The 12969-nt window shown below is 45.4% G+C and overlaps 1 protein-coding gene across 1 annotated transcript in view; it reads right to left on the bottom strand.

Annotated features, from left to right (window-relative positions):
* Nucleotides 1-12969, bottom strand: part of LOC124595293 (esterase FE4-like) — a 70227-nt gene that overhangs the window by 47457 nt on the left and 9801 nt on the right. The window contains exons 3-4 of the mRNA XM_047133977.1: nt 2291-2422; nt 94-241 (exon numbers count right to left, since the gene is read on the bottom strand). Coding sequence (XP_046989933.1) covers nt 94-241; nt 2291-2422 — 280 coding nt within the window. The remainder of the gene's footprint in view (nt 1-93; nt 242-2290; nt 2423-12969) is intronic.

Below are 12969 nucleotides of genomic sequence, written 5' to 3'. Positions count from 1 at the left end.
AACAGATTCATTTAACAACAATTTCTATGCAACAATGGCCTAGTTTTGTAAGATTTTAGCTCTTCATGTTACTCAATTAATAATGTTCCTTACCCAGAAGTCCCAGTCGATAATTGATGGTGACGATTATGACATCCTGGTCCACATAATAATGTGGTCTCGCAGTACTAGATCTTTGTGTGAAACATCCTCCATGGATATAAAATATAACATTTTTCAGTGTTCCATTCCGCGTTGGCGTCTGCAATAACATACAGAACAGTTGCAATGTAATCTTCAGATTTAGAATAAGAAGCATGAATCATTTTTTTAGTTTATTTCTGCTCAGGCCATCTGATCAAAAGTTCCGGACACTTCTATGTAATGCAGAATTAACCACTAGTTGTCTTCAGAGACTGACCAGCCAGTACAAACGCAGTCGGGGCATATTACAATTGTAGGAGGGCCATATTGTGTTGTTAGTAGCGAAGCAGTAACATCAGAATGGATAGGTCAAGAAAGAACTTCGAACGTTGATGTGTCGTTGAATGTCAACTGAGTAACAAATGTGATAGGGACATTTCAGTTCTGCTAAAGCTGCCCCAGGCGACTGTTGATGGTGTGATTGTAAAGTGAAAATAAAATATGAACGAACAACCGCTGCTAAAGCAGGCCCAGACAGACCTCACGTACTGAGGTTGGAAAAAATCATCATCATCATCAACATTTAAGACTGATTATGCCCTTCAGCGTTCAGTCTGGAGCATAGTCCCCCTTATAAAATTCCTCCATGATCCCCTATTCAGTGCTAACATTGGTGCCTCTTCTGATGTTAAGCCTATTACTTCAAAATCATTCTTAACCGAATCCAGGTATCTTCTCCTTGGTCTACCCCGACTCCTCCTACCCTCTACTGCTGAACCCATGAGTCTCTTGGGTAACCTTTCTTCTACCATGCGTGTAACATGACCCCACCATCTAAGCCTGTTCGCCCTGACTGCTACATCTATAGAGTTCATTCCTTGTTTTTCTTTGACTTCCTCATTGTGGACACCCTCCTGCCATTGTCCCCACCTACTAGTACCTGCAATCATCCTACCTACTTTCATATCCGTAACCTCAACCTTATTGATAAGGTAACCTGAATCCACCCAGCTTTTGCTCCCATACAACAAAGTTGGTCGAAAGATTGCACAATGCACAGATAACTTAGTCTTGGTACTGACTTCCTTCTTGCAGAAGAGAGTAGATTGTAGCTGAGCGCTCACTGCATTAGCTTTGCTACACCTCGCTTCCAGTTCTTTCACTATGTTGCCATCCTGTGAGAATATGCATCCTAAGTACTAGAAACCGTCCACATGTTTTAACTTTGTTCCTCGTATTTGGCACTCAATCTGTTTTTATCTCTTTCCGACTGACATTACTTTCGTTTTGGAGAAGCTAATCTTCATACCATAGTGCTTACATTTCTGATCTAAAACGACTCATGAGTTTCTCGGGGGTACCTCCAGTACAGCTAGCGCTATGACTGTGTGCAGTGAGCTTGGAGAAGGAAGTGCAATGGTCGAGTAGCTACCCATGAGCCACATGTTTCCGTCGTCAGTGCCGTAGTCAGTGTTAAGCTACGCTTGTGGTTGTGTAAAGAGCGACGTCAGAGGACATAGGGCGATTGGAAACGAATGATTTTGAGTGATGAATCGCTCTGTAACCTGTGGAAATCCTATGGAAGGATTTGGATTTGGTGAATGCGTGGAGGATATACCTGTCATCATGTGTAGTCACAACAGTGAAGTACGGTGCAGGCGGTACCTCGGTATGGGGGTGTTTTTTTGTGGGAATGCTAACTGCCCAAATACGAACACATATTATAGCAACCTGCTCTCCGTAGAGGAATGGATCGAAGATGACGACAGCCTGTAGCAACATGACATGGGCCCTTTCGTGAAGCAACATCTGTGAGGCAACGGTTAGTGGGCAATAACCTTCTTGTAGTGCAACGGCGCAGAGCCCCGACCTCAAACCAATGGAACACGTTTTGGATGAGTTAGATCGAAGCTTCGAACATCACTGCCTTCTCTGGTTTCGTTTCTTGACTTTGAAAGGTGTCCCATTGTTCCAAAGACATTCAGGCACCTCATTGAAAATATCTCCAGCAAAGTTCAGTTCGCCGTAAAGCCTAAGTGTGGACACAACCTAAATTAATGCCTACTAATACGTGTACGGATACTATTGATCAGATATACTCTAAACATTAAATGCAGATTGAATGAAATTTTAATTTACATTGTGTTTGTTACTGTGTAATACGTACCCCTGGACCGAACACGTCAAGAAACAAGCAGTCCTCGCCGCCAATCGCTTCTCCACTGCTGTACTGGGGACACCTCTCTCCCGCCGCCAAGGCGTCTTTCACGCCAGTCCACGCCGACTTTTTCACCGGTGGCTACAGAAAAACAGCTTCTATTCATGTGAAGTCTTAATATGCTCACAGCTGACCGAGATTAGTCTGTACGAGGGCTTCAGAGTGATTTACATAAATTGTAAGAAAGAAACAACAGTGGAATAGCAAACAAACTGTCAAGGTAAAAGTTGTTGAAGGAAGTTATTCAAAGGTGTGGATCTTTTTAGATGTGATACTTTTGAGAGGAACAATTATACTGAATTCGTAACTCAACAAAAACTGCAACCACAGAATGCCATCATTCTAATTGCTACTGCTGGCCATATGTGGACATCTTCAGATATATGTAATGTTTTCTTTAAAATAACGAAATATCTTCCACTGTTTAATCTGCAGTGTTGCTCGTCACAAAAATTTAAACACTTAGCAAAGGGTTTCATCTTTCTACGAAGTAAGTGAACTTATGAATGTGAAAAGTAGAATTCTGGAAGAAGATAACCAAGTGACCGTTTCCGACATATTTTACTTCATTAATAAAAGCCTAATATTGTATTTCCTTAGTACTTACGTTAGATTTCCTTTCCGTTATATTGATCTGGAGGTTATCAATTACGGCAAAATATTTAACTGTAATTAGTATGTTATGTCGCATTACGTTGAACATAATTGTTTCTTTTTTTCGAAAATTATGTTTACTGCACTTACCGCCTACACCCCCCCCCCCCCCCCCCCCCTCCTCCCGGCACGCTCCTCCGAAATTTGGTTTCGAATCGTCCTGGGGCAAGAAGCCCCCAGGGTAGTAGTTTCGAATTTTGATAGCTAAAGAATTTTGAACGGTGGACTTTGGTGTAGCTGAGTCGGATATATAGAGAGAAAACTTACATATATTTATCAGTGTGATCCAACTACATAGCTATATATCCACAATCGCAGAATGTCGGTGATAAAATCGGTAGAGGAATCCAGATTAACAAGTTGTCCTCTGTTGTGTCGGCTACTGTGGGAGTCAGCAAGGACACAAACAAGGAAGGAACGAAGTTGCCATGCCCATTGGCAGGAATCCAAAATGATCTGTACATAACATTTGAATATTAAGTTCATTTCTAAAAATAAAAGTAACTTCTCTTTATGCAGTGGCTTCCTGTGCCTCCGACATGTAAGTACTTCAGCCACTACTGCTACTCACAGGACGCAGGCTAAGTGTCGTCTCGTTTCTGAAACACTTCCATCCTTATTCGTAAAAGGAACATTAATTTCAGTACATCAGAATTGTCGTACCGTATTAACATTTACATATGGAGCATTTTTCCTGTACCTTATGCTGGTTGGTAGGTTGGTTGGTTTAAAGGGGAGGGGGGGAGGGTGAAGGGACCAAACTGCGAGGTCGTCGTTTCCTTCTTCAAGGGAAAGAGGAAAAGAAGGAGACGTACAGCACAATAACAGGAGAATGGAACAACCAGAAGAACGACAGGAAGACAACCAACACTACAACGAACAAAACAGGAAAAGAAAACCACAGAGAGAAGCAAGAAACAGGTGGAAAGAATAAAAACAAGAGAGCAGATACCCGTGGCTGGCCGACCACGAAAACAAAAAGGAAACGCCAGCCGCTCTGCGGCACATTAAAACATCCAGCCTAAAAGCATTAGAGCGGAGAACACACAGAGACAAAGGACATGCGCTAAAACTTATATAGAATGATAAAACCCACCGTCACGTATAAAACGTAAAACTAAATTAGCCGATGAGGCGACGTCAATTAAATTTAATGGCAACGAGTCCGGTAACTAATAAGTCCGTCGCAGGGCAGCCAAAGGAGGACAGCTCACCAAGATACGGCCCACTGTCAGCGGGGCGCCGCACCGGCACTGAGGTGGGTCATCACGACGCAGGAGGTAGCCGTGTGTCACCCAAGCGTGGCCAGTGCGGAGCCGACAGAGAACCACAGAGTCCTTGCGAGAGACCCGCGTAGAGGTCTTCCACACATTTGTAGTCTCCTTAATGGCACACAGTCTGTTGTGCGCTCTGAGGTTATGCCATTCCGTCTTCCAAAGCCGCAAAACCTTGCGGCGAAGTACTGAACGCAGGTCAGCTGCATAGAAGCCGATCTTCATAAGCATTTTCCTCGTAGCCTGTTTGGCCATCCCGTCAGCAAGTTCGTTGCCAGGGATTCCGACGTGGCCTGGGGTCGTGACAAACACCACCAAATGACTGAACCGTTCCAGGCCATAGATGGACTCCTGGATGGTCGCTACCAAAGGATGACGAGGGTAGCACTGGTCGATAGCTTGTAGGTTGCTCAAGAAGTCAGTACACAGAAGAAACGACTCCCCAGTGCATGAACGGATGTGCTCAAGAGCACGAGATATAGCCACCAGCTCGGCAGTGAAAATACTGTAGCCTTTGGGCAAGGGATGCTGTTCAATATGTCCTCCATAGACATACGCGAAGCCGACGTGATCATCAGCCATCGAGCCGTCGGTGTAAGCCACCTCATGGCCTCGGTACATGTCAAGAATCGAGAGGAAGTGTCAGCAGAGAGCCGAGGTGTTAACTGGATCCTTAGGGCCATGTGAAAGGTCCAGGCGAAGCCGCGGCCTAGGTGTACATCATGGAGGTGTACATGAATGGACCTCAAGTTCAGGTGGTAAAGGCAAGGACTCTAGTTCGGAAAGAAGATATTGGACACGAAATGCAATTGGAAGCCCTGGCCTGGGTCACCAAAACGGGAGATGAACCACCGTGGGTGGGAAAATGAGACGGTGACTCGGTTGTGCAGGAGAACTACGAACGTGTGTAACGTAACTGACCAGAAGTTGTGCATGCCTAACCTGCAATGGAGGGACTCTGGCCTCCACCAGGACGCTGGTCACCAGACTCGTCCTAAGAGCTCATGTCGCTAGGCGAACGCCACAGTGATGAACTGGGTCGAGTCAACGCAATGCTGAAGGCGCCGCTGAACCATAAACCAGACCCCCACAGTCAAGGTGAAATTGAACAAGGGCTATGTAGAGATGCAGCAGTGTAGAGCGATCTGCACCCCACTTGGTGTTGCTCAGGCAGCGGAGGACGTTGAGGTGCTGATAGCACATCTGCTTAAGCTGACGAAGGTGAGGAAGCCAAGTCAATCGGGCGTCAAAAACCAGTCCTAAGAATCGATATGTCTCCACTACAGTGAGTGGATCGTCATTAAGCTAAAATTCTGCTTCCGCATGAACGGTACGGCGTCGACAGAAGTGCATAACACACGACTTTGGGGCCGAAAACTGGAAACCGTGAGCTAGAGCCTATGACTGCGCCTTGTGGATGGCTCCCTGTAGGTGCCGCTCAGCAACACCAGTACTGGTGGAGCAGTACAAAATGCACAAGTCGTCTGCATGCGGAGAAGGACAAACGGACGGACCTACAGCTTCTTCAAGACCATTAATGGCCACTAAAAATATACACTGAATATAGAGCCCTGCGGGACTCCATTCTCCTGGATATGGGGGGAACTATGGGACGCACCAACTTGGACTCGGAAAGTTTGAAGAAACAGAAAATTTTGGATAAAAATTGATAGTGGGCCTCGGAGACTCCACTCGTATAATGTGGCAAGGATATAATGTCGCCAGGTCGTCTCATAAGCTTTTCGTAAATAAAAAAAGAAGGTAACCAGGTGTTGGCGTCTGGAAAAGGCTCTTCGGATGGCAGGCTCGTGGACACAAGATTATAAGTGGTAGAGCGACCCCAGCGGAAGCCGCGCTGATATGGAACCAGTAGGCCATGTGACTCCAGGAACCAACCCAACTGCCGGCATACCATACTTCCAGCAACTTACAAAGAACGATGGTGAGTCTAATGGGCCGATAACTATCCACATCAAACAGCTTTTTACCGGGTTTGAGCATAGGAATAATGGTACTCTCCCGTCATTGCGATGGAAAGACGCCATCGCACCAGATACAGTCGAAGATCACAAGGAAATATGACTTGTAGTCAGATGAGAGATGTTTAATCATCTGACTGTGGATCTGCTCTGACCCAGGAGCAGTGTCAGGGCAATGTGCAAGGGCACTGAGGAGCTCCCACTCTGTAAATGGGGCGTTATAGGATTCACTGTGGCGTGTAGTGAACGAGAGGACTTTCCTTCCAGTCGCCGTTCGAGAGTGCGAAAGGCTGGGGGCGTAATTCTTCGATGCAGAGGCTCGAGCATAGTGCTCAGCAAAGCGCCCGGCAATCGCGACTGCTTAGGTAGATAAAACGCCATTTATGTTAACACTGGAAACACTTGTGGGGGTCTGGTACCCGAAAACACTTTTGATCATTGCCCAGACTTGGGAGGTGACGTATGGCCCCAAAGGTCGAGACGTATCTCTCCCAACACTCCTGCTTCCGTTGTTTGATAAGTTGGCTAACGTGGGCACGGAGCCGTTTAAAGGCTATGAGGTGCTCCAGGGAAGGATGCCGCATATGCCACCGCAGAGCTCGCCGACGATCCTTAATTGCTTCAGCGACCTCCGGCGACCACCAAGGTACTGGATTTCGCTGGGGGCACACTGAATTGTTTTAGTCACCTACTCAACCACCACATCGATGTTCCCGCGTGGGGGAGATTCAGCGGCGATAGCAGAGGTGAAAGTTTCCCAGTCTGCCTTGTTTAAGGCCCACATGGTCAGGTGTCTGTGTGCAGTGACAGGAAGATGGGGAAGTGGTCACTACAACACAGGTCGTCATGGGCTCTCTAGTGGATAGATGGGAGAACTCCTGGGGTGCAAATTGACAAATCAATGGCCGAGTAACTACCATGAGACATACTGAAATGTGTGGCGGCCCCAGTATTTAAGAGGCAGAGGTCGAACTGACAGTAAGGTTTCAACATCTCTGCCTTGGCCAGCAAGCACAGAGCCCCATCACAAGGGAGTTATGGGCGTTAAAATCTCCCAAAAGTAGGAAAGGTGCAGCTAATACATCCAGGGGTACTCCACAATCTGGAGGAAGATATACATTGCAGACAGTTATTTCCTGCATCGTCCTTATTGTGACAGCCACAGCTTCAGGCACAGTTTCACTACAGACTGAGTTTAGGATATAAACGAAAACTCCACCTGACACTCAATTATAGTCGCTATAGTTCCTGTAATATCCCTTATAGCCTTGGAAGGCAGGTGTCCGCATTGCCGGGAACCAGGTTTCCCAGAGGACAATGCAGAGAGCAAGTGTAAAGCTTAACAGTTGCTGTAGCTCAACCAGGCGGTGGAAAAAACATCCCCAGTTCCACTGGAGGATAACATCATCGTGAGACCTGAAGGCATGGAACATTCAATGAGGCAGTTTACGCCTCAGGGTCACCTGCTGCCACTGATGTATTGCCTGAGCAGTCTATATTCATTGTGTCTAAGGGTGTGGCGAGATCTAGGTCCTCAGTGGATGCTAGAATTTCCACCTCATCCACAGGCACAGAGCTCGTAGGAAGTGGTGGTGTGAGTGCTACCGCAATTCTCTTGGTCTTGGGGATCTTCGTTTTGGATTTCTTTGGCTGCTCCTTGGGTTTCCCTGGCTGGGAGGACTTCACTGATTCAGCCATCGGTACTGATGATGAGTGTGAAGCCTTACAACCAGCTGCTTTTGGGCTCTTCAGCCATTGGCGGGTGTCATGTTTCCCACTAGCAGAAACCTGGGAAGGGCGTGACCCAAGGGACCCATTCCTAGTGAGAGGAGCTGAAGAAGACTGAAGCTTCTCCAGAACAGAAGTGGGGACTGATATCGCCAATGGTTGTGGGGTGTTGCTTCCAAAGTAGGTGGTGCAGGAGCAACAGGGAGGGAAATGCCTCCCACCATCAAGGGGGCAGGTGTAGCCTTCCAGCTCTGAGAGGTGACTGGGGTTGGTGGAGCTAGGCTAGAAAAGTTGTAGCGGCAGCGTAAGACGATGTTGTATGTACAAGATGTAGGCATTCAAATTTCCTCTTAGCCTCGTGTAGGTCAGTCAGTCCAGGGGCTTGTACTCTATGATTTTCCTTTCTTTCTGAAGAATCGTGCAGTCAGGCAAGCAAGATGAATGGTGCTCTCCACAGTTGACTCAGATTGGAGGCGGTGCACATGGAATATTGGGGTGTGATGGGCGTCTGCAATCTCGACATGTGACGCTGGAAGTACAGCGGGAAATCATAGGGCCAAACTTCCAGCATTTAAAGCACCCCATAGTGGGAGGGATATGGGGCTTTTCATCACAGCAGTAGACCATCACCTTGACCTTCTTGGGTAATTTATCACCCTCGAAGGCCAATATGAAGGCACCAGTGGCAACACGATTATCCATCGGACCCAAGTGGACACGCCGAACGAAATGTACACCTTGCCACATAAAATGGGCGTGCAGCTCATCGTCCGACTGAAAAGGAAGGTCATTGTCAATTATGATACCATGGACCATATTTAAGCCGTTATGAGGTGTGATGGTTACAGAAACAGCGTGTCACAAGCGAGTAACGCCCATAACTGGGCAGAGGATGCTGTTTTCATCAAGACTGACCCAGATCTCATTTTGGACAAGCCCCCATCTTCCCAGACTTGTCCTCTAAATGCTCAACAAAAAACTGGGTGTTCAACATCATGAAAGATTCCCCATCAGCTCTCAAACATAGAAGGTACTGGGGCGAATAAGACCTGCTGCCAACCTTAGCCTGACGTTCCTCTCATGGTGCGGCCAGGGAGGGGAACGATTTGGGGCCACACTCCTGTGTGCTGAATTGAGCCGGTGAATGCATAGAGACTGCTGGTGTTTGACCACCAGTAAGAGATGATGTACTATATTTCATCACATGCCCTCCACCCTGATGCCACCCATTCTGATCAGGGGCCCTCCCCATGTGCGCCACCCAGCCACAGCAAAGGTCACCTGGCAGGATGGCTATTGCCAGGAGTCCTGATGCCCCAGGGTGACGAGCATCTACTCCTCAGCATACAAGGGGAGTTAACGGTGCAGCCATCAGCAGAGTTGTTGTTGTTGTTTGTTTGGAGGGAAGAGACCAAACAGCGAGGTCATCGGTCTCATCGGATGAGGGAAGGATGGGGAAGGAAGTTGGCCGTGCCCTTTCAAAGGTACCATCCCAGCATTTGCTTGGATCGATTTAGGAAAATCACGGAGAACCTAAATCAGGATGGCCGGACGCAGGATTGAACCGTCGTCCTCCCGAATGCGAGTCCAGTGTGCTAACCACTGCGCCACCTCGCTCGGTCATCAGCAGAGTGATCCCTGTGTGGTAAGGGGCTACAACCAACAGGGTACATGGTGGCCCCACCTTAACGGATTGGCTACTGTGCTGGATATCAGATGCAACCAAGCAAACAAGTCCATTACCATCGTCGGTATAGGAAACGATACTGCACAGTCGATGGAAAAATATGCACTCAGAAAGGTGACCTCGCCCAACAGTTGGAGAATGAGCAGAAGTGCTGATCCACGTCGACGAAGGATGTGATAGGTGTCAGTGCATGGTGGACATGATGCATCATATAAGGCGCCCTTCTCTTTGGGAAAACTTTGAAAAATGGAGGTCAAACACTACAGCGTAAAGGCCGAAACATGTGAGACTCCTTTAAGTCGCCTCTTATGACAGGCAGGAATACCTCAGGCCTACTCTAACCTCCGGACCCGCAGGGGTGGTCATGCTGATAATTAACGCCGTGCAGAGATAGATAATTCCTGTCAAATAGATCAAAATTAGTAAATACTTGGAGCAAATAGTTTGTAAATGCCATATCTTGGGGATGTACTGCATCACACAGACGTTTGTCTGAAAAACAAAGTTAGACACTGTCTTCATTCAACAGTTACTTCAGGTGTTACCGGAAATTCATATTACCCTACAGAATCGCTCGAAAAATGTGATTCCAATAATCAGTTGTGAACGCTGTCTTGAATAGGCCTACCTAAATGTTTAACCCACTATAGCTAAGTATATTTCTTCACTTTCCATGTCATGTTATATTCCAGTCAGGGAGCTGGTACTCCAACTGCCCATGTTAAATTGGTCAACTTTATGTACCTTTTCCCAAAGAACTATTGAAGTCACAATTACGAAGTTCTGAAGCCTTTTTCTGGCAGTTGATTTATATTTACTGAATTAGAATTACTTTATTCGCGTGAGAAATGTTGATTACTGAATTTAACTCATGTTTGTTGATGCTTTTGGGAATAAGTACTAAGTCTAATTCATGTAAAAAGGAACGTTTCACTATAGTTTTAGTACAGTATTTTCTTTTCAGCATTCTGCAGCACACCAACATTTAAACAGGAGGTGCATGAGAGATTGTCTGGGCAACACTCAGTTTCAAGGCAGGCATAACATTGTAACTAGAACATTCCATTGATCACTAGGCTCACCACCTGACGTAACCTAAATCTTCTGAGAAAACATCAGTTCGCCAGAGTGTAAAGTTTCTTAATCACACTGAAATCATTCGAGGAGACTTTAACCATCCAAGAGACAGTTGGGAGAGTTCCAGATTTGTTAGCGGTAGATATGACGAGACATCCTGTGAAACATTACTAAATGCCTTCTCTGAAAAGTTCCAAGAATGGACAGTTCGGAACCCCACATATAACGGAAATATATGAGATCTAATTTCAACAAATAGGTCTAACCTCCTTGAGGATGTGAACGTGGAAACAGCTGTCAATAACCAAGAAGCAGTTATGGCAACAACGAATACCAAAGTACAAAGGGCGTGTAAAACAACTAGAAAGATTTATACATTCAGCAAACTAGACAAAGAAGGAATAGTGTTATATCCCAGTGAGGAATTTGAAATTCTTTACTCAGAACACGAGCATGTAAAGGAACTATGGTTCAAGTTCAAAAGAATAGCTGACAATGCACTGGATAGATACGTAATCAGTAGAACAGTTCATGATGGGAAGGGTCCTTCATGTAAGTTTCTAAAGAACAGAGGCTGTCGCAGAGTAGATACATTACAAACCATCGCGCTATAGATAGAGAGATGCTTTATGAAATGTGTTTGGCCGTCGATAGGAGAATGTGTCAACCTTTCGGTAACTACCACAACAGAATACTGTCGGAAGAGAGTCTGGTCGTATCTAAAGGCCGTCAGTGGCATCAAAGTTGGTGTCCAGTCACTCACGGACGAGACAGGAAGTGACATTGAGAGTTTCGAGGGAAACACAGAAACGTTTGACTCTATTTTCAATGTTTCTTTACAAAGGATAAGGCAGAAGTACTGCCTCAATTTAGAAGGTGAATGACCTGGATATTAATGCCAGAGTCGTTGAGGAACAGCTGAAATCGTTTAATCTAACCAAAGACCCATCTCCCTATGGAATCCCTATCAGATTCTATACCAAATTTGCAGTCGGCTTAGTCCCTCTGTTAATTATAATTCATCGCAGATCTCTGGAACAAAACAGAATGCCCTGCATTTGGAAGAAAGCACAGTTCACACCCATTTACAACGATGACAGCAGAAGTGATCCGCAGAGCCGTCGTCCAATGTCCTTGATATCCATTAGTTGCGGAACCTTAGAATATATTCTGAGCTCAAACATATGAGGTATCTCGAACAGATTGACCTATTATAGACCAACCATCACGGATTTGGAAAACATCGATCATGTGAAACCCAACTCGCACTTCTCTCACACGACGTACTGAAAGCCATGGATTAAGAGTCAGATAGGTGCAGTATTTTTCGATTTATGAAAAGCATTTGTTTCAGAATCACATCTGCGCTTGTTATCAAAAGTAAGATCGTATGGGATATCATGTGACAGACGAAGTAAACAAACAGCTTCATTTCAAATAATGAACAAAGCAGCCTATAAGTTATAAGTTGCGATAAACATAGTACACATAACTTCCTGCTGATTTATTTCATTATTTGCAATGAAATTGTTCCTTGCTTTTATCCCTTTGTGTTTAGAATCTCTCTTTTGTATCTCGTTGATACAACCAGCAGTTTACTGAAGTTGTCTCTCATATGAGATTGGTATGTCTTTCATGTTTGTTACTTTGTTTGTTTTTGCGGTGCCGTAAAATTCATTATGGTTCACGCTGGTCTGACAGCTGCTTCTTCCTTACATGGTACCAAGATATGCAGATGACGTGATTTTTCTGTATAGCTTAGCACAATACTTTTGCCACGATTGGTATGTCATTACGTTGTGCACGCTAATTTACCTTGAAATATGTGTGTTCCTCAAGACTATTTAAGTCAGTTTCACCCAAAGCAGTTACCTGTTTTAGTTATCGAATTTTAAGTTGTATACTGCTTGTGATCTAGACAGTTAAAGATTTTGTATAAGACTTCTGATGAATTATCTGAAAAATATGGGTACCTGACGGCGGCAACAACAAACAGTTAAACATACGTACGCGGAACGTAATCTAAATTAGACCTGAAATAGCATGTTTAATGACTTTTGTGGGACTATCATTGGCAGGACCGCACAACATGTGTGGCACGTAAGTGCCTGAACACTAAGACTGACAATGGCCAGATATATATGCTGACGGCACGAAAGCCCTTGCCGAAATTTCATATTAGTTCTATGATTGCAGTTGACAGTATACTTTGAAACCATTCAGTTACGA

Source organism: Schistocerca americana, chromosome 2, assembly GCF_021461395.2.
Source record: "Schistocerca americana isolate TAMUIC-IGC-003095 chromosome 2, iqSchAmer2.1, whole genome shotgun sequence".
Classification (NCBI taxonomy): Eukaryota; Metazoa; Arthropoda; class Insecta; order Orthoptera; family Acrididae; genus Schistocerca; species Schistocerca americana.
The sequence above is the reverse complement of the archived record's forward strand: the minus strand, read 5'-3'. Positions and strand labels throughout refer to the sequence as shown.